This window comes from Trichomonas vaginalis, chromosome II, assembly GCF_026262505.1.
Source record: "Trichomonas vaginalis G3 chromosome II, whole genome shotgun sequence".
Lineage (NCBI taxonomy): Eukaryota > Parabasalia > Trichomonadida > Trichomonadidae > Trichomonas > Trichomonas vaginalis.
In genome coordinates, this window is record NC_067204.1 from 24,767,500 (window position 1) to 24,789,506 (window position 22,007).

At 31.9% G+C, this 22,007-nt stretch overlaps 10 protein-coding genes across 10 annotated transcripts, besides 1 other annotated feature; 7 read left to right on the forward strand and 3 right to left on the reverse strand.

The window, feature by feature from the left end:
- Positions 1-2,760: part of a mobile genetic element that runs on past the window's edge.
- On the reverse strand, positions 506-1,221 carry TVAGG3_0604010 (uncharacterized protein; the record flags this gene model as incomplete). The annotated part of the gene is made up of 1 exon (XM_051239825.1): positions 506-1,221. A coding segment is annotated over one exon (716 nt), but the record flags the coding sequence as incomplete, so codon positions are not given.
- A 1,129-nt stretch (positions 2,761-3,889) lies between the features above and the next one.
- TVAGG3_0604020 (uncharacterized protein) lies at positions 3,890-4,105 on the forward strand (the record flags this gene model as incomplete). Its single annotated transcript, XM_001308346.1, has 1 exon — positions 3,890-4,105. The coding sequence occupies one exon, from the start codon at positions 3,890-3,892 to the stop codon at positions 4,103-4,105; it is 216 nt and encodes a 71-aa protein (XP_001308347.1).
- Positions 4,106-4,125: 20 nt separating this feature from the next.
- On the reverse strand, positions 4,126-4,362 carry TVAGG3_0604030 (N-acetylmuramoyl-l-alanine amidase family; the record flags this gene model as incomplete). Its single annotated transcript, XM_001308345.1, has 1 exon — positions 4,126-4,362. The coding sequence occupies one exon, from the start codon at positions 4,360-4,362 to the stop codon at positions 4,126-4,128; it is 237 nt and encodes a 78-aa protein (XP_001308346.1).
- A 924-nt stretch (positions 4,363-5,286) lies between these two features.
- Positions 5,287-5,719, forward strand: TVAGG3_0604040 (cellular macromolecule catabolic process; the record flags this gene model as incomplete). The annotated part of the gene is made up of 1 exon (XM_001308344.2): positions 5,287-5,719. A coding segment is annotated over one exon (433 nt), but the record flags the coding sequence as incomplete, so codon positions are not given.
- A 263-nt stretch (positions 5,720-5,982) lies between these two features.
- On the forward strand, positions 5,983-6,933 carry TVAGG3_0604050 (cellular macromolecule catabolic process; the record flags this gene model as incomplete). Its single annotated transcript, XM_001308343.1, has 1 exon — positions 5,983-6,933. The coding sequence occupies one exon, from the start codon at positions 5,983-5,985 to the stop codon at positions 6,931-6,933; it is 951 nt and encodes a 316-aa protein (XP_001308344.1).
- Positions 6,934-8,198: 1,265 nt separating this feature from the next.
- Positions 8,199-8,888, forward strand: TVAGG3_0604060 (RNA polymerase II transcription regulator recruiting protein; the record flags this gene model as incomplete). The annotated part of the gene is made up of 1 exon (XM_001308342.1): positions 8,219-8,812. The coding sequence occupies one exon, from the start codon at positions 8,219-8,221 to the stop codon at positions 8,810-8,812; it is 594 nt and encodes a 197-aa protein (XP_001308343.1).
- A 611-nt stretch (positions 8,889-9,499) lies between these two features.
- TVAGG3_0604070 (protein kinase protein) lies at positions 9,500-12,829 on the forward strand (the record flags this gene model as incomplete). The annotated part of the gene is made up of 1 exon (XM_001308341.1): positions 9,512-12,829. One exon carries the CDS (start codon positions 9,512-9,514, stop codon positions 12,827-12,829), a length of 3,318 nt encoding a protein of 1,105 aa, XP_001308342.1.
- Positions 12,830-13,216: 387 nt separating this feature from the next.
- TVAGG3_0604080 (proteasome adapter and scaffold protein ECM29 family) lies at positions 13,217-17,599 on the forward strand (the record flags this gene model as incomplete). Its single annotated transcript, XM_001308340.2, has 1 exon — positions 13,273-17,352. One exon carries the CDS (start codon positions 13,273-13,275, stop codon positions 17,350-17,352), a length of 4,080 nt encoding a protein of 1,359 aa, XP_001308341.1.
- A 1,995-nt stretch (positions 17,600-19,594) lies between these two features.
- Positions 19,595-20,326, forward strand: TVAGG3_0604090 (single-stranded DNA-dependent ATPase protein; the record flags this gene model as incomplete). The annotated part of the gene is made up of 1 exon (XM_001308339.1): positions 19,595-20,326. One exon carries the CDS (start codon positions 19,595-19,597, stop codon positions 20,324-20,326), a length of 732 nt encoding a protein of 243 aa, XP_001308340.1.
- Positions 20,327-21,016: 690 nt separating this feature from the next.
- Positions 21,017-21,676, reverse strand: TVAGG3_0604100 (uncharacterized protein; the record flags this gene model as incomplete). The annotated part of the gene is made up of 1 exon (XM_001308338.1): positions 21,017-21,676. The coding sequence occupies one exon, from the start codon at positions 21,674-21,676 to the stop codon at positions 21,017-21,019; it is 660 nt and encodes a 219-aa protein (XP_001308339.1).
- Between the last annotated feature and the right edge of the window lie 331 nt (positions 21,677-22,007).

Here is a 22,007-nt window from a genome sequence, read left to right on the forward strand (position 1 = left end):
ATTATTAATTATTATATCACGGTAAATTTTCATTAATTCAGAATTAATGTCTATTTTATATGGGTTCTCGATGTTTGATGAAAGAGAGGTGGGGGTATGTTGGATAAGTGGGAATTTCAACAGGTTCTTTACCGGGTTCAGATAAAATGATTGGGTCTCCATTCTCATGGTTTTCTTCATTCTCCTCATTCTTCGGTAAGTCACGAGTTAATAAATTTGGTTGAGTTGCTGACCTTGTTAATTCGGGCTAACATTAACTTTAACATTTTGAATAATTCGTGATTTATCATCATTTACGTTATAACCAACCGTAATCTCTGCTTTTGCGTTAGTGTTCTTTTGACTAGTGAAACGTCTTCTCATTTATAATCGAATAAAAAAAATATATTTAAACTTTTATTTTGCTGGAACTTTTGAATCTATTATTCCCTGTATTTGTTCATGAAGTTGATTTTTAGCATTTTCATCGAAATTAATAGACCGAATATATTCATTAATTGCATTCTTATAATCATCTGATTTCTCAAATTTTCTTTTATCTGATTCCTTAACTAAATCATAAGTTAAACCACGTTGCTGATATAATGGTTTCTTAATTAAATCTTTGAATGCTTGAGATAAAGCACCTGATGCAATTCTTGCTACTATAATTGGTTGGAATTGCTGTTTAAGTTCATCTTTAACATTCGCGAAAACTGGATCGAATAAAGCAACTTTAAAGAATTTCTTAGCTGAAATTTCAGGTCTAATATTTGTATATTGACCATCAAACTGGTTAGAATATCGTGGTAATCCATCCGGTCCCTCTTCAATAGCATTTAATTCTTCATTGAAATAAGAATATGGATTATGACGGTATGAATTAATTGGACCATTTTCACCTTCTCTAATGTATTGTTTAACAGCTTTTCCATTTTCATCAAATTGCATAGGATAACGTTCATTATATGCTTTACGTTTAGGATAATCAGACATAGTTAATTTATAACCATTTATGACTTTAATATTACCTTGACCATCAGTAACGAAAACTTCATTTATACCATCAGGTTTTCCATTTGGACCCGTAATGTCTGCTTCGTGTGCTTCCCAATTTGGACCATGACATTTGGCATATGCTTGAGCTTCTGGTAATGTTAAAACGTTTCTCATTTGTTTAACATCTTTTTGAAGACCAGCAACAATATGAACTAATTCTTTCATTCCATCAGGAACTTTCATAGTTCTATTATATGCACCCCTTTTGTTTGTCCCTTGTTTTAATGGAACCTGTAGAAGATTTACCATTTCTGTCATGTTTAATTATAAATAAAAAATAAAAATTAATTATAAAAAGTTAATCAAATTTAACACTTCCTTTATTTAAATCAACTATTATTTTTCCATGTTCACCTAATTGCTGATATTGTGTGTAAAGTTCATTAATGCTCATTGGTAAATTCACTTGATAAAGCATAACGTTCAACTGTTGACGACTAAACCCACTGAAAATGAAAAGTGTTGATAGATTTGATTTAATGTTTGTGCTTAATGCTTTGAAATATTGAACAGCCATAAAGAATGAACACTGAATGTGTCGACATTGAGTTAATAATTGATTAAAATATGATTTCTCATTTGTTATTAGTTTTGATTTCACTGCATCATCTAGAAAAATGAGTGAATGCAAAAATTCTCTATCAAAATTTGAAATAGAAAGTGTTTCAAATAATTCATCCCGTTGTTTATCAATAATTTTATCCTCTAATCCTTGCTTCTTGATTGTATTATATAATTCTTTATACATTAAAAAGTTTTTTAAATAATCTTCTGCTTCTTCTTGTGATAAATAAATAATTGGAATTTTGATTAAATGCTTTAAAGATTCAAATGTATCATCTGAAGGTGAACCTGAACGGTTGATATAAATTAACACATGTGAATGGGGGAAGTGTTAGCAATAATGATAATTTGTTTTAATATCGTTAATGTTTTACCTTTATTTTGTTTACCAATTGCTGCAGTGATTGAATTTAAGTAACATTCAGAATATGGAATTTTCATTAATTTTTCCTTAGATAGAGCATTTCTATTATCACTCAATGCTTCATTAATCATATCATCTACGTATGTATTATATACCCGCTAATTCTTCATAAGGGTGGATGAATTTAAATCCATTTAATCAAAAATAAATTTATAATTTTAAACATTTCTATTCATCAATATTTCATCATATGAACTTCTATACTGTGGTGGTGTACCTGTTGGATGATATTTCAAACCTTCATCCGGTGTCCATGTCCAATATGTAGTCCTAGTAAACCAAACCTGAGGAGGATTTGTCACCTTTGAACAGTAAGTGTCATTTTCACCCTGAATGATTGGATAAGCTTTCACTTGTACTGTAACTTGTGAGTTGAAAGTTTCTAATCCATCAAAGAATATACCCGCTCCATCACGTTGAACTGGAATAGTGCATAAGAATGAAGTTTGGTCTTTCCATGTTCTAGCTAATGGCGTGCCATTATCATCATTCAGTGGTCTAGTTAATGAGTCCTCGTATTCTTCTGTGCATTCATTCACTCCATCTAAATCAGAAGCTTGAAGCATACGTGTAAAGAATATGTCACCCACTGTGGTCATCGCTTGATCGGGGAAGTTTCTGGAATCTATAGTGACCTGAAGACCTCGAAGCATTGGATTTTCTAAAACTGTTCTTTGCATTGCATTCTTCGGAAATGTTAACACAACATCTGTAACATTATGAAGAGCGTATGAGAAATCTGAGCTGATACCTTCAGGAGTGATGCAACCTCCATTTAGTGAACGAACGTCAATATGTTGAGCTGGAATCATGAATGGATCTTCCTTACTGAATAAACGTGGTATTGCTTTAACTGATTCTTCAATTAAACCGTATCCTGGTGTAATGCATTTATCCTCTAAAACTTCCATCTTTGTGCATGAAATAAATCATCAACTGTTGCGTCAGCAGATGTAGCGGCTAAGCTTGTAATTAATTTGGCAGGAAGTCCGATTTGTTGGAATTTGCGATCATATTTATAAACATGATTCATAATCTTTTCATAATTTTCATCAGTTATCTTTTCATAAACGTAATTTTGTAAATCAGCAACTCTTAACGGGTCAACCTGACAAAATACTAAAGTATCCCTGAAAACATAATATTTAAGAATGATTTCACCAAATGATTTAGGATAATCATCGAACGCCTGAAATGCTAACAAATCATTTACCGGAATAATCATATCAAAAGTGATATCAACTTCTTCATTTGCGTTCTTGAAAACTTCTGAAGGGTCAATATATTTACCACATACTGAGTTATCATATTTTTGAACATTATTATATAACGAATGAACAAACTTTTTAACTTTCCTTTCTGATTTTGGTTTATATGTTGCAAATGCGAAAGATTCACGGGCGCAATCCATCTGAAGATAACCGGCATCACCTCTTTCGGTTTCTACTTCTAATTGTTTAAAGCTTTGATTTGATGATTTGTAACCAACGAATAAACGCATGCATTTAAAAGCGGCATCACATGTGAAAGCTTTATTTGAAACTAGAGTTGCTTTAACTTTGCGTTTAATATATGTGTCACCTAATTGGTTCACATCATGAGCGGATTTGTAATTCTTAAATGAGTTTGTTTATCATCAAAATATGGAGCATCAGAGTCATAGCATGAACTTTCAAGTTCTCTATAATATCTTCTACCGTCATTCTTTGCGAATATTTCATTTATCTTTTCGAATGAATGAAACACATTTCCATTAATCGGTTTAGTGTTTGGCACCAAATAGTTAGTCGTCATTTATTAATAAATAAAAAATCAAAATTAAAAGATGAAAATGAATTTTTAATTTTAATGAAATAATCAACTATGGCTGCAGGTATATTTAAGAAACTGTGGGATAAAGTAAAAAGAGGAGCGCATAAAGTTTGGGAAACAATGAAGAAAGGAGCAAATTGGATATTTAAGAATAAAGAAGCAATTAGTGACGTTGCTGAATCAATAACACCAAAAGCTGCCCCAATAAGAGAAATATTAAATAAAGGAGAAAAAGTTTATCAAAGACTTCAACCGATACTAAGATAAAAATAATATTTATTTTTCCACTATCTACCTCCTATTTTATTAAGTATTCCTTCAGCAATTCCACCAACTGCGTTACCTGCTTGTGCTCCCATCGCCGGATTACCTGCTTTAGTACCTAATACTCCACCTATGATAGTTCCTGCCGTTTTCGCTACTGGTGCCAAAAAGTTTGCAACGGGTTTAATAATCTTTTTATAAACCCAACCCGCAGCTTTCTTAATTCCATCCCATAATTTTTTAAAGAATCCTGCAGCCATTTCTGATTTAATATTAATTAAAAAATATATTTCATCACTTATATTCTAATTTTTATTTAATGATAAATGAAACCGATTTTAAAAATAAATGAAACAGAGGAGGAAGAAATAAATGAAAATGTTCAACAAAAAATAAACGTTGTTAAACCAATTACTGAAATAAAAATTTTTTCATCTGTTGAAGAATTTAATGACTATTATGCTAACAATAAAAAATTATTTGAAGAATTAACAACATGTAAATTGAATAAAATGTTTAAAGTTGATGGATTCAAAATTTCAAAAATAAAGGGGGTGGTTAGTTTGAAATCTATTCCTCAATCAAGAATCACCTCATTAATGAAAATTGATGATTTAACAAAAAGAATAGAAGAGATTGAAGAAAGAGTAAATCAGATAATTGATTTCATAAATTCAAACAATCATTAGTTTCTTAAAGTTCAATGATGATTCTGAGACATGAATTTTTAAAGTTTATTTTTTATTCATGATTTAAACAATGTTTAATTAATCGCGGAATATCTGACATCATCTATATATAGCTTCTTTTATAAAAGATAAAAGATAAATTATTTTAATATTAATGTTAATTTTTTAATGCGTTTAGTATATAAATATTTATTACTAATTTATTTAATAATGTCGCGCTTTCTTACGAATTCATGACTTAAAAAACGTAAGAAAAAATTTTTATATCATCTATATATAGAAGATGTGAAAATATACCTTCGTCTATATATAGACGTAACAAAAAAAGTCACACAACCCTTCCTATCCTACTACTAACGTGGGTGATTTTTCACACTTTTGAGAGTTTTACATGGCATTTGCTGGCAAAAGCCATGTAAAGTTATCTCAAATCCCCTAGGAAATATTTGAAAATAAATTACAGGCGAAAGTCGTAAATTTTAAATTTTTAATTTGATGGAGCCAGACTGGAAAGAGATTGCTAGAAATATATCTGATTATGTTGATAATGATACATTCTTATCGGCAAGAAGTCCTCAACAGATAGCTAAAATTCTTAGTTATGCAAAACTAAGTCCTTGCGAATTTGCAACATTATTCACAAATCTTTCAAATTATCATGGAAAAGCAGACATATTGATGATGCTTAGTCGTACACGTTTAAAAGATTTCAACAGTCAAGAAGAAGCGTCTGAAATTTCTGACACGATTTCATCAATCCTCGGAATTCAAATTCTTGATTCACTATTTTCTTTCTACCAAAACAAGCTTCAACAAGAAATTTCGGAGACAAAAAATCACACATCCCAATCTCCTGTTCCTGAATATGCCAATATTGATGTATTATTATCATCAGGGAAGCGATGGACGTTTGAAAATATTGACCTAAATATTAGGGTTGAAGATTTTAGATCATTAATTCTGAAGAAATTTGATAAATCAACTGAATATATAGAAATTTTCTATCATGGTCAGCGTTTGAATAATGGTCATACACTAAAAGAATATAATATTCAGAATTATTCATATGTTACATATATTATTACAGATCTGCCTTTCTCAGTAAACGTAATTCACATACGAGGCCCTGATGCAATAGTCACGACATTGGAAAATATTGATCTCAATTGTAGAGTTGAAGATTTGAAAGATATGATACAAGACGAAATAGATCTCTCTACAGATCAACAAAAACTCTCGTTTTTCGGAAAAGACATGGAAGATGGTAATACATTAAAAGATTATAATGTTCTTTATGGAGATACTATCAGCCTTACTTGGACCAAATTTCAAATTGTTTCTCCTACGATCCCAGCAAATTCAATTACATTAAAGACTTTGGCCGGAAGAGTTATTATATTAAAAAGCATTGATCTCAATTGTATGGTTGTAGATTTGAAAGAATTGATTCACGAAAAAATAGTATTCCCTCCAGATCAGCAAAGACTAATTTTTGACGGAAAACAATTGGAAGATGATAAAACGTTAATAGATTATGGAGTTAAATATGGAAACCAAATTCATCTTCTTAGAAGATGTCGTGGCGGAAAACCAGTAATCTATTTGTATCCAAAGGAAGAAATCGATGCAAAGGTAAGTATCAAAATCAATGATGGCAATTTTTCATTCGTGTATCCTTCATTCGACGAAGATAACACGTGGAATGTGAAAGCACTCCCATCAGGTGAGATCGTCCACAGAGGAAAGAAGATGAGATATCTCTTCTGGGAAACACTCTTCTACCCTAATCTTAACATGGACAAAGGATTCATCATCAAAGGCGAAGATAGTGTCTCTTTCTTCGAGGATAAGCTGAAGTCTATGAACCTCAACGACGCAGAGATATGTGATTTCATCACATACTGGTGTCCGAAGCTTTGCGGATACAAATATGTCAAAGTATGCTTCCAGTTCGAAAACTTCGACGACATGTGTCCAATGAACGTCGAACCGAAACCAGACAACATCAACAGAGTCTTCTTCGCAGCTCTCCCTCTAGAGAGTCCATGCGACATCGAACCACAAGAACTTCCAACATTCAATCGTGATGGCTTCACAGTCATCGAATGGGGCGGAACTATTGTTACATCTGAAAAACTCTAATGATTTATTTTTTTTCTTACATTCAATTATAAAATAAATTCAAATATTTAACTTCAAATAACCATTTTTTATCTAAATAAAAAATATCCGAAAAACTTTATTTTATATCTTCATATATTTAATGAAAATACGAATACTTTCAATAAAGAATCGTGAATTTTTTTTGATAAAATTTTCAATTTTTATCAGTGTAATAGCATCATGGGAAGTCATCATTTTAATAGCGCTCGGTACTATCATAGAGAGTATTCTCGTTGGATTACATATGAGAGCTATATCTGGGATGTTTTAATACTATTATTCACTCTAATGAGGCAAGATTATAGTATTATTTATGTGGTGCAAAGTTTAAAAGAACAAACATATTATGGATATTATTTTCTTTGTGGTTTATTCATATCCGAAATTTTGAGACACGATTTCGTTAACAAAAGTTTTGTATAATGATTTAAATTAGTATAGTAAGAATTTAATAATATCTCTTTTGAATTAATTTCAGAAATCCTATTTGATATTTGGCAAAACGAATGTTTGTAATAAAAGTTTACGAAGGAACTGAAAACATATCACTTGGCACACGATTTATTGGATTTGAATCAATAGATTCGATATATATATATATATATATATATATATAAAATCCTCAAAGATCGCATTCGACATAACAGATTAAGGATGCTGTTTTGCGAATAGCGTCACTTTTATAGTACCAATTTTAGGTCTCTTGCGTGAGACTTAAAATATCGAAATTTTTTTTACCTCGGATTCGGAAAAGACCTTCGCCATCGGCTAAAAACGGATAAAGTTGCTAGCGTGTTTTTTTTCGCAAAGCGACATCCTTAAACAGATGGAGATTTAACAAATAGAGTAAGATTTGTTGTTGTTGAAAATTGTCCGTATAATAATGTATCCGTACGACATTCAATAATTCTTCATATTCAATGTGCAATACGGATTAATAAATAAACATGAACTAAGAATTTGCATGCATTGATATGGGTAACAGATTAGAAAATAATGTTTTTTTAATCCTACAATAATTTGAATTAGAATTCAATCCATTCAATTTAAAGATTACAAAAATTGAAAAAACACATTTATTTATATTAGTATGGGTTTTCTCATCCTATTTCGACTTCAACCTTATTTTTGTTCACTCTTATCAGATTCGTGTTTTGTTGATAATTATGCACTACGATTTAATTATAAACTTATTTATAATTAATAAAATGTTGTAATTATTGTAATCCTTTCAATTGTATTGCATTGCGATTAACATATAGACATGGAAGATGACCGCATTGCTTCAGATATAGGCTATCCTAAACTTGTTAAACATAGGAGCGCTCGTTTCACAGAAGCTGAAGACACTCTTCTGAAAGAACTTATTAAAGATAAAAAGAACAAAACATGGAAAGAAATCGCTTCGTTTTTCCCAGGTAGAACGGCTTGCCAATGTCGAGATAGATATAACCAATACCTATTTAAAGAAGTGGTCAATAAACCATGGACTGCAGAAGAAGAGCAAATTATTATTGAAAAATATAAAATATTCGGTCCACACTGGGTTAAAATATCTCATTTTCTTCCAGGAAGAAGTGGGAATAATATTAAAAATCATTGGAATGGCGCTTTGAAGCAATTTCATGGAATTTCGCATGAAGAAATTAAGCAAGAAAGGAGATCAAAGAAAGTGAAATGGGATGGAGTTGCTGAAAATAACGCTGTTACAATTTTGCCTTCTATTGATTCAACAATAGTTCGAAGTTCCATAATTGAGCCACCCAAAATGGATTCGCCCATCCCAATACCTATTAGCAAACCCAATGTTACTGATATAGAGTTCACAATGGGAGTTAAAAATATTATTTTTTGTTAGAATTTTTTTCATTTTTCAAAATGACTTCCTTTTGATAAATAATTTTCAATTGTATTTTATAAGCAACAATACACCGATTAATCGTTATGTAATTCTTTTTGTAAAAATTCAATTTCGATACGAAATTTTAAATAGTCTTAGAATATCTGACAATGGATCTCTCTATGAAAATTCATACATGCCGTGCAATTTTGAATTTATTGTGCTTAAATTTATTATTAGAGATTTCAAAAATATATCCAGAATTTGAATCTTTGTTTGTTGGTGCACATACAGTTTTACAGGAAATATGTTATGCTTTTTATAATAGATATACTTCAGTTTGAACTTTGGGCGTTGAAGATCTGAAGATGTTTGTTAGAAGTAGTGCCCCATAATACATATGTATGAATGAATATCAGCTGGTTTAATGCCTTTATGTTAAAAAAGACGGATTTCCTCTTAATTGAATGTGAATTCTAAAATATGTGAATATTGTACTGAGTAATAAAATAGGCATTATAAGGATATGAATACAGTAAAATATGGCACCAAACAGAAAGCTGATTTCAAAAATTTAAAGATATTATGTCTTTTTGAGCTCCTTTTTATCAAAAATTGATTATGGAGAGTCTACGTTTATAATTATATTTCTTCATAATTTATTCTATTGCTTTTGTGAAGTCACTTTTTTTCTCAAAAAATACTTTATTATTCACGATGTCTTCACCGAAAGGAACTATTACGTTTGGGCAATGGGTAAAGCACGTGCAATATGAAATGAAAAATGTGCAAAATTTATCTAAGAATGCCTGTGCTCACAGAACTAAAATTAGCTATTTATGCAATCAGCTTGCTAATTTTTCAAAAACAATCAGTAGCTTCTCGATGGATCCTCGAGTTATGCCAGATGATGACACTGCAGAGTTCCAAAACTTAATTCAAATACTTTCTCGCTTCTCAGATTTAATTCAAAAGCAATCAGAAAAGTACTGGATGGATTTCTTCCTCGAGCACGATATTAACTATATTACAGATGAACTAAATAAAATCATTGCAAGTTTTAACAAATCCGTCATAAAACTTAAATTAACGGATACACCACCTTTATCATGGACAGAATTCCAAGAAAAGTCAAACAACGTCCACGATTTTGGCATTCTTCGTCAACTATTGGAAAATAGCGATCTACCAGACAAAGAAACGAAACTTCGCGAAGTAAATGATCTCCGTGTCCAACTTGCAGACGAAATTGGTATCGATAATCCAAAGTCTAAAATCCTCGGACTTCAAGAAATACAGAAAGGACTCGCATCCATTGAACAATGGGATATCGATCCGGCAGATATCAAATTCCAAAAGAAAATTGCATCTGGCGGTTTCGGAGATGTCTTCTTAGGTGTTAGAGTATCCGATGATACAGTTGTTGCCGTCAAACGTTTACATAATCAACAATTTGATAAAGAAGGTCTCGAAATGTTCAAAGGCGAAGTTGCCATTTTAGCTCATCTTCGTCATTTCGCAATTTTACCATTTGTCGGAGCATGTACAAAGCCACCTTTCTGCATCATTACAAAATTCATGAGCGGAGACTCATTATTTGCCCGTTTACATGCCAAAGATGCAAATTCACGTCTTACTCCTACACAACTCTCCATCATTGCCCTTGGAGTTGCCTATGGTATGCAATATCTCCATAGTCAGAACATGGTTCATCGCGATCTGAAGTCATTGAACATTCTTTTGGATGAGGACAACCTTCCTAAGATCGCAGACTTCGGCATGGCCCGAACAAAGACTTCTAATAATGAGATGGTTTCGGGAGGCATCGGAACTTCACAATGGATGGCTCCAGAAGTCCTTATGTCGCAGAACTTCGATGAAAAATCCGATGTATACTCATACGGCATCATTCTTTGGGAAATGCTGACAGGAGATGTACCTTACAGAGGCCTCAGAGACATCCAAGTGGCCATGACAGTTATCAACCAAAACAATCGTCCGAAAATACCAAAATCTTGTCCCCAGAATTTGGCCAAGTTCATCAGATTGTGCTGGCACTCTGATCCACATAAAAGACCAGATTTTACAACGATTGTTCAGACTCTTGAGACAGGAACAATCTGTTTCCCGAACACAGACATTGATGAACTCAAAGCTTACGTTGCACAGCACCAAAGCGAATCGAACAACGAAGGAAACAGCCAGAACAGCATCGATATCGATCCATTCGACATGACAGATGAAAAAATCGAACTTTTGATCAACGAATTCAAAGAAGAAAACAAGATTTTGCCACTTTTGAATGCAGCAAAGCATCCTGACAATTTGATGAGAATCACTCAATTCGATTTCATCCCCATCCTCGAAGAGAAACTCAAGAACTGTCCTGATAACATCAGACATTTAGTTATAGAGTTAACCGCTTTAATTATGGTCGATGAATCGACTAGAGCGGCATTTCTTGAGAGAAGTGGTTCTAAAATATTGTTGGATACATTGGCAAAACATTCCGTTTCTTCTCTGAACAAAATTGTCGATTGTTTGTCATTGGTCGTTGATTCAGAACACATCATCTTTTCTGTCCAACATTTGACAAATTTGACACCTTTGTTGTTAAATGTCGATAACGCTGTCAGATTGACAACTATCAAACTTATAAAGAAGATCATTGTCAAGCACTGTTTCGATGATGACTCCATCTTCTCAGTAATCATTGAGAACTTACTGAGAAACACAGAACCAAGTAGTACAACGAATATTTTGATTGAAGCTTTGGATGTTTTGATACAAATCATCGAATTCGAAGCAGCAAAAGCCCAATTAAGATGCGTTGAAGGACCAGATAGAATCATCGCATTACTCAGTCTCCAGAACCAAGATGTTTTACTGGAATCATTGAGATTGTTACAAAGTCTTTTCGACGGAACAATTCCTAAACAAAGAACAATCAGTGAATTCCTTGATAAATTCATGATGTTGTTAGAAACAAAGAATCCAAACATCCAACTCGATGCATTGAATGCTATTGCGACATTGATGGACAACACATTAGTTTATAAAGAAGTGTCTGCAATCAAATCATTCAGTGATTGCTTCGTTTCATGCATAAACAGTGAAGATTTGACTGTCCAAGTTTCAGCACTTCGTATCTGTTTTGCATTTTGTGTTAATATCATCACAGAAAATGTTTTCGAACCATTGTTGCCACATTTGATCAAATTAATGATGAGAGAAACATTTCCTGCCATTCTTTCCTCGTATTCTACTGCAGCAATCATTGCAAGCCATGATCCGCAGAAACTCCTCGATGAAGAACAAAAAGAAGAGATACACAGCTTCGTCGACAACGCTCTGACATTGGAATCCGATCTAACTGAGCCAGCAATTAGAATTGTTGGTGTTTTGGCGTCAACAATGAGCGGATCCCAAATTTTGGAGAAATGGGGAACAATGGAAAAAGTTGCAGAATTAATGGATAATGCCAACGACATCTTCCCTCATTTAGCTGTCATGGCGATGGCTTCTATGTCCGCAACATGCCCAGATTCGAATGTTATGCATGAAGCAATTCCGAAATTAATAGGTGTTGTTAAGGACCCTAATTATGAAGGTTACCCCCTCATTTGTTTGAGTAACATCACTGTTGTTCCAAGGAATGCAAGAGAATGCGCCAAATACATCAAAACAATCTTAGAATGTTGTTTGATGTATCAAGATGACAGATTTGCTACACAAAGAAGTTTAGTAACTGTCTACAGAATTGTTATGACACCTGATGTCGGAGATTACTTGTTACAAGATCCAGAAACAATAGAAATATTCATGGAATGCGTGAAGACATTGTGGGATACTGAACATGCTCCAATTTTGTTCTCTATCATTGAGAATTTGACTCAGATTCCAAATATTTGCTCTTCATTGAAGGATTCAACGTTGGTACAGTTGATTCAACAGAATCTCGATAAGTGCTCTATCAATGATCAGAATAGACCAAAGTTCATTAGAATTAGAGCTACTTTGATGGCAAGTGCTTAATTTTTTTTAATTATTTAGTTTTTTTTATTCTTTTATATTGTATTTTATTTGTTTGATATGTTCTTTTGAAGTATACTTCATTAAAACGATTGTACTTCAAAATAGCATAGATAAATCTAAAAAACAAAATTAATTTAGAATTTCTTTTTTAATTAGCTTCCTATTGATTCACTACATTAAAACAAAGTTGAATTCCAAAAGATTTTATTGGTTTTATTTGGAAATCCTTTCAGATATATTTTCAATTTTCGTTTTTTGTATAGATTTTAGGTTTTCTTTAAAAGGATAATAACGATGACATTGCAATGTTTGAAAGTTGAATAGTTTTCGTTTCATTTGAAGGGTTTGTTCGAACAATTTCCGATTATTTTCATTTTGAGAATCGATCAAAATTTGATTTCAATTCAATAAATTTTTTGTTTACAAAATTTTTTCTGTCAAAAATGGAAAAGTTTGATTTTTACGACGTTCGCAGCTTTCTTTATGCATGTAAGAATGATGCTGATACTGAAAAAGTCATAAACAAGTACATTTTAAAGGTTTTAAATGGTTTAAGCAATCCAGACAAAGAAGAACAAGGTGAAGCAATCAAATGTGCAAATGAATTCATTACTATCATCAAAAAGAAGCCGAACTTGAAAATAGAAGCTGATAAGATTGTGTCCTTACTACTTGAAACAAATAATCTTTTAATTCGGAACGTGACCACTTTGTTTGTGAAACAAGCTCTAGGAAGAATACCACCAGAGCAACGTGCAGAAACAATTACAAAGCTTTATGATGCTCAAAAGATCGTTCCGAAATTAATTGATGCTCAATTTTTCACATTAGCCATTGAATGCAACAAATACATCAACCCTGAACAATTTATCGTCATTTTAAACGCAGGTGTTGAGACTTGCGGCTATTCTAAACTCATACAAGGAAATTCTGGACAATTTATTCCAAATTTCGTCAAAAATAACATCAATTTATTCAAGAAATATGAGAAATTATACGCAATACTTATGACAGAAAACGATATCGAGGTTGTTACACCTAAAGACTTCAATGCCGAAGTAATATCAAAAATTGCAATGGGAATTTCTCAATCAGGAGAGAACATCAAGTGTCATCGCGCATTCGGATTACTTCTTCAACTCGATTACAAGCTTCCTATCGACTATCTCAAGTCAAATCTCGGATTTACAGATGGAATTCTTTTACTTGAGAAGCAAATTGACATATACGACACGATGCAGCCACATACAAAGGACATAGCTTTGAATTTGGCTACAAGAACTACAAGCCCTCAAGCATCTTCCTGTTTAAGAGCATTATTAAAGAAATATCATACAGAATTTGAGAACGACCTACAGTTTTTCAAGATGTTATTGAACTCAGAAGCCGACAATTCATGGATCATGCCCGTATTATACATGTTTTCCCTGTTTGTTAATTCAGATTTAGTCCGACCACTTATCGAAGAACAGCTCACAGATGGAAACAGACAACGCGCAATCAGATTACTTAAGAATCTATACCAATTTAGCGCTCCAAGACCAAGATTGTTCGCTTGTGTTTTATTTAATGATGGAACAATGATAGAAGACTGCAGATTGTTGTTGTATCCATACACACATATCATAAAAGATGGATTTAGAACACCAATTGATGATCCAACAGCTAATCCACCTTCGACATCAGAATTATTCTTTGAACTCCTTCAGATGCCAAATCTGAAGCGTTTCCTTTGCAACAGTAACAGTACAAGAGCCGTTAACGAGCTTTTCAGGTTCGCAGCCACTTGCAAAGTCACTCTTCCTTTACCTTTTGATTTCATTATCCAAGAATTTTCAAATTGTCCAAACGCTGCTTTAAACATCTCCGCTTTCCTTTATTACGTCACAACAAACAGCGAATTCCAAGGAGAGTTAACTGCTAATATCGTTGACCAATGCATTGACGTAATGAAATCAGAAAACGACCAAGAAATCATCGAAGCAATTTCTGGTTTCTTAAAATGGTCAAATGCAAATATTGATAAAAGTGAAGTGACCACTTATCTTTCTGGAAGCAAGAAGATTGCATTTCTTGCACATTTCGGAGAACCAATTGATGAATGCATTGACATGTTGAACAATCAAAGTCAAAGCGCATTTGCAAAACGATTAATCATGGTTTTGGCGAAACGAAATTTGTTGAATGAAAAACATTTCGAGATTTTATTCAAGAAATTCTCAATTGATTCATATGGTATTGAGATATTATCTGTCATCTCGAAGAACAACAAAGACTTATCTATGAGAATTGTTGAGTGTCTCTTTAATCCACCTCTTATTTCAACAGAAAGAGTTGAAGTCATCATTTCCGGTGCAAAAAGTTTGGTCGAAATAATTGACGATGAAAAATTTTTTTTAAAGAAAATCGATGACGGCTTGAAACAAGAGAGATCAAGAAGAAACTCAAGTATATTTTTACTCTATCTAGTTAACCACAAGATACCTGAAAATCTTTGGTATGTAACTCGTTCTTTGTTGTTCTGTTCTGGCGCTGAAAATGGAGTTGTCAGAACCGCCGGAATTTTAGGTTTGCCACTTTTGTATTCAAAATTACAAACAGAGGAACAAAAGAAGATTTTCGATGACGCATTCCACGGAAGAAACAAACCAAGCGATATCGATCTAAACCCTCAATCTTTGACAGGTTTGCCAAGATCTCAAACAATTTCTGCCATTGTAAAGTTCTCAAATAACAAACTTAACACTTTTCTGAACATTATGACAGGCATGATTGAAAACGAGTTTCTTATCTTCACAGGCATAAACATTCCTAAAGAATCCGTTAAGCCTGAAGACAAAGAACGTTTGGCCGCTCTATTTTACATCGAATCATTTAATCCTGATGAAGACAGAGCGAAATCATTCCGAAAGTTGTACAACTGGGCCACAGACGGAGGCAAACTGTTGTCACTCGAATCCGTCATCAACTCAATGAACCCAGAGGCAAATGATTGGAAGGAACAGCAAACAAACATCGGTTGTTTGAAAGACGTTATTTCAAGAATGTCAGTTGAACAATCTCAATTTTTCTTTGAAAAAGTGACAAAAATTTTATTGAGAATTGCATATGGTCCTGTAGCAGAATTCCAAATATTAGCCAGTGATGTATTAGATAAATTAGTTACAAAGTTAGGCACGAATCTTCCTGACAAAGTAACAAAACAATTATTGGATTTAATCATCAAATCCGTTGATTCCCAATTGATGCATTTAACTGTTTTGTCAATGAAATGGTGCAGCCAACTCTCCAAAAACATTACAACAAAGAGCGAAGCATTAGCTGTCTTTGAATGTTTGTTCCACGCCATTTCTTCTCAAAATACTTTCATTGACATTCCGAAAATGTTGGCAAGTGATTCATGGGCAAACATGCAAAGAACTATCTTCAAATGCAGTGAATTAGCATTGAATGAGTTCTTTGATATGTTAATGGAGATGTACCAGCAATCATCAACAATGGAAACAGTGAGATATGTTATTTATTATTGCCTGGATTCATGTGTTCGATCTCCAAACAAAACAGCAATTTGCCAGAGATTGGAAGAGAATTTGAACCAAATTTTCTTGTCCTGCAGTGAAGAAAAACATGAACAAGTCATTCCGATAATGACATCATTCATGCAACACGCGTTGAGTTGTATGTGCATCTATTACGATGATAATTATTGCTATGATGATTTATTGGTTGATTTGTTTGTCAACAAAGAAAGACCTGATTTAGTTGCGAAAATAATTGAAATGATGTGTACTTATGATCCTCAACATCTCAGGCAATCAATAACTCCTTTGATTTTGCTGGCTTCTTGTTTGGAAAACTCTTTGAAAGAATTCGTGAGAGTTCTTAAAGAAGAGATTGTTTTGAGAGTGGAAGTTAATTCCGATCCAATTAGATTCTGCAGGTTTTTGATTGATAAAGGCATCAATGGAAACTTGATGATGAAACCTGCAGGAGCAAAGGCTTTGAAGAAAGTTTTCATGGTTATGAACAATGATTCTAAAAACAAAATTTTGCCAATTTTGTTGGAAATAAGTGATACTTTGGATGGAAGATTATATACATCTAAGGAAAAATTAATTGATTGCATAACATTGTCATTAAATGGATTGCCTGAAATACCTCAAAAACTCATTGATACAGTAATTAAACAATGCAGTAGACAGAAATCTGTGTTCAGGGCTGCAGCTGCAAATTGTGTTCTCGAAATGAAAAAGAAAGGAATTAAAATTGATGAAAATAAATTTGGTGAACAATTGTTACAAATGGCTAAAGATGGAACAGGAATCGCTGTGGAAACAGCTGCTTTGTGTGCTGAAGGTGATTGGGTACAAAAAATTGCTGATGTTGTATATTCTAGAGTAGAAAAAGCTGATAAAGAATTGGTTCCAAACTTGATTTGCGCAATTCAGAACTTAAAGGAACATAAAGCTCCAGATAACTTTAATATGGATGATCTTATTGCAAAACTTGATACTATTGAATAAAAAACCAAATATAACTGTTTTAAATTTTATTTTTTTCTTTCTAACCTGTGATATGTCATCATATCATTTCTTAAATTTGTAACCTTCATAGAAAGTAATATTTAGCAAATTCGGTCTTTATAAATTCGGAACCTTCATAGAAAGTAACATAAAACACGAAAATGATTCCCATTTTAAATGAATTAAGTTTTTCAGATTGTTTTTTCTGTTACTCTATCAATAGTTCATTGTAAAGATATCAAAAATCTAAAAAACAAACCATATAACTAAAGAAAGAAATAAGGTTAAAAATATGAGGATTTTAATCTCCTTTTTCTGAATTTTATCCATTAATCATTGTTCAAGTTGTGGTTGGTGATTTAACCGATAAAATGACATGGAATTCTTAAAATGTCAAAAAAAAATTGAATGCAATCATATTTGAGAATTTCATTTTTTAATATTTACTTGATTAAGATCTTGAAAATGAAATTATAGATTTGAAAGTATTCAGAAAAAGTTGTATCAGAAACTCTCAAATTAATTATTTTTTTCTGTTCTTTTCAGGAGATAAAATGAGTCAACTAGGAAAATCAGTATTAATATCAGGTACCTTAAATTCAAGATGCGTCTTTTCGAATTTTCCAGACTGTAACTTTCCTTTAAGCTACATTTATTTTATTTTCTCTATTCTAGTTTCATTTCCTTATTCATATGTTCTAGTTATCAGTTTAAGACAAGCAAATTTATTTCGTTGCAAAAACAGAGATAAGAGCACTATTTTTTGCCTAATAACGCTCATTAATAATCTTATATATTCGATAATGTACTGTTCAATTACGCATCTCTTTGTAAATTTTGCTTTCTCATACATTTTTGTACTTGGTGCTACAATACGATTTCTTCAAACTTTTTGTTTCGCATTGTATTTCTCCGAAATTGCAAAAGTATTAACCATTTTTCAAATCAAAGGATCAAAAATTATTTATTATTTTACACTATTATTAATTGTTGCCTTTGGAATTCTGTCTTTTTTAGTTTACATTAATTATTTTATTTCTTACAATAGCAAGCTATTTATGGCCTTGCTCCAAATTTTTCATGTCAGATATGCTTTATCAATTCGAATTTGTGCGATATACATCATAAGTTTTGTTTCTCTTTCGATAACTTTTATCTTTTCAAATGTCAAAGAATTTCTTGAACCAGAAAGAAGAAAGAAGCTCATCATTACATTATTTTTCATGCCTATTCCTCTCATTCTATATATTCTCCAGCTCATGCTTTACGCTTCAAAATATTGGCAGTCTCAATTTTACTTTGATTTTCATTATAATCAATTTTATGATAATTTTCCTATATTTAAATCAACATATTTCTACATTTTATGGGGATATTCATCATTTTTCTTCGCCTTGATGAACCTAATTCCGCTTTCAATCTTGAGTATCCTTTCTGTGAAACTTGAATCAAATGAAGAAACAGACAAAAATAGCTTGGAAAACATTATTGGTGCAGAATTACCAATATAGAAAGAATCTAACATTTTAATGCATTCTCCGATATCTACACATATAGTTTTAGAAGCAATTATCTATCGAAATGATTAAATAATGAAGGAATTGCTGATTCTGTAATGAAAAGGAAAAGAATGAGTTGTACGCTTTAGATACGTTTTCAATCTACAGTAATTATAGATCATTTCACTACGAAATTAGTCATTTTATTATATCTATATCCTTAAAGAGAGCATCATTTCTATATCTATATTTCACTTCTTCTTTATAATAACAGAATTTTAATAACTTCAATTAATTGCTTCATATAATGGCCAAGTAAAAGATGACAACGTTCGAAAGAGACATTTTTTTGGATCTATGGGAAAGTTACAACACTGATACAAGAAGCAGATGAAACTTAATGATTGGGCTGACAGAACATAACAAATGTTGTGAAAATCATCGAAATTTCATCATTGAAAACAAATCTCCAGTTTGCCCTTTGTGCACAGGATTACATATTGTTGTTAGGAATGCCAGGAACTGGAAAAGCAACAACATTGACACTTTTAGTTGAATCGTTTGAGAAAAACAACCAAAAAGTTTTGATTTGTTCATATACTCACGCAACTGTTGACAATCTCTGTTGCAAATTAATAGATCGAGGTGTCAATTACGTGAGAATCGGAAGATTGGAATATATTTCTGAACAAGTTAGATCTGTGTTTTCGCCTGATTCAATTATACGAAAACCAGAACAATGCATGATCATATTTAAATGCCATTGTGGTTTCAGATCTAGCACAAAGAATAAGATATATTTCCCTAATATATCAATATTGAACGAGTTCTCCGAATACTCAAAAGAATGGATATCAAGGATATTGAAACCAGATCCAAGTGTTTTGTTTGTTGATACAGATTCTGTTCCTATGCGAGAAGGAAAGAATATGTCATCTAAAAACAATGTTGGAGAAGGCTCTGTTGTTTCTATGATTGTTTCTGCAATGATACTTGCAGGAATAAGTACAGAATCGATCGGTGTCATCACTCCTTACAGAGCACAAGTTATATTCATAAGGAAAGCTCTTCAAGCACAGATTTCTTGTTGTTCTAAATATTTCCCACACATGGCAGGAAATCCAAGTGAAATTGCAAGCTCGATTGAAGTTGACACAGTTGATAAATACCAAGGACGAGACAAGGAATGTATCATTATATCAACTGTTAAATCGAATGAGAAGAAATCTCCTGGAGCACATGCTTCTGACTGGCAGAGAATGAATGTTGCAATCACAAGAGCGAAAACTAAGTTGATTTTCGTTGGCTCGAGATCTACTTTGGAAAACTCTCCTTTCTTTGAACACTTGTTTGATTTGTTGTCTGATAACAACTTCTTCAGTTTGCCTCTCTCAGTAAATGAAGGCGAGTCAAAGCCATTTAGGAGTATCGATTCTTCACAATCATTGAGTAACATTGATACTCAAGACTATTAAATTTTATGTTTTTATTTGTTTGTATAAATAAATTGAATTTTTAATATGAATTCATAGAGTTTTTGAACCTACATATATTTGCAATTTTATTAAATCTTTAGTGAAATAATGCTCAATCTTGCTAATATAATATTTTTAACTTATTGAAAATGCTTTCATCTATAAATAATTTTATATTATTCAAAATTCTTAATAACAAACATTAATTATCTACATTTAGTGCTATTTTGAGAAAATATATGATTATGATCAAACTTTGTAGAGTTGATATTCCTTAATAAAGAAATATTATTTACACAAAATATCAAATATCAATAACAAAAATCAATACCTATCTTTTTCTATATATTTATATGCATTATTCAATATATAAATATGTAGATATTGAAGAATTCAGGGAAATTTGATCTAATTATCCAGAAAATTATGAGGTGATATATATGTACAACTGCATTATTAAACTCCTCTATAGATTAGCACTAATCATTGAAACAAGTTTAGCTTAGATATGATGGTGAGAGTTGAAACACTTATTGTCATTTTCATGGTAAAAAAAGTTTTATTCAAAATTTATAACGTATTAATTTTCTTTTAAAGAATGATAGTTCTTGCGGGAAGTGAATGACTTAGTTAACGCATTGAATTTCTGTAAAATCCAATTCTTTAAGCCCTTCAAGTCGCGATCTAATTTTACCAGAATGGTGGATTATGAAAAACTGATTGAGCTTCATAATTTCGAATGATTTCTGAGTTATCTTCTCCGTAAGATAAGAGCGATACAGTGTCATAGTAATCTGTTTTTGCGTTGATAGGCTTGAAACTATAAAACATTTTATCACCTGGATGAACGTCATTCCAAGACGTTCCATAAGCGAAAACTGAGTACACATCTTTGTTTGGTAAAGTAAATAATATATTAAACGTTTGAAAACTACAACAAGCATGGTGTGTGATAAGTTTGAAATCATAAGTTTGAGTGCAATTCGGAATTTCATTTGTCGAAAATATCTTGAGCATAGAACTAATATTATCAACATTAGAAACCTTTAAATGAAAAAGTACAAATCCTAAATCACGATATTGATACGACAGATGTTCAATTTTTAGAACTATTACAACGTTAACAGGGTCATCAAGCTTTTCAGATATGAAGAAAGGCATGTTTTCATTAATTATGAGCGGAAATTGAGGACTAGCACCACAATACCATTGATAATATCGAATGTTGTTTTGGAAATGAGTTAGAACCCAACAAATGACTTCAGAATTATTTAATAGCCTGCATTGCTGAAATGGAATTCGTTCAACTTCCTCACGACTTGGAAAGTTTGAATAGAAATTTAAATCCATGAACTTTTAATGAAATGAGAGTCACTTTTTTGATTTTTATTTATTTGTAGTAAGTTCCAATTAAAAATTGTAAAATGAGAGCTTAAACAAAACTAAAATGCGCTTTCAAAAACATCGTATTTTTTTTCAAAGCTTTATTTTAGAAGATTTGCAAGAGAAACAAAGCAACAAATTCAAATGATAAAATGCCAAAAATTTTGCTAAAATTTTTGATTTGAAATTCAATACTGTGTTAATTTTATTGAATAGTTTATAATTCACAAAATTTATTAAACATTGTCGATTAATATTATATATAACAAAATTCTGAAAAAACACGCCAAACATTTAG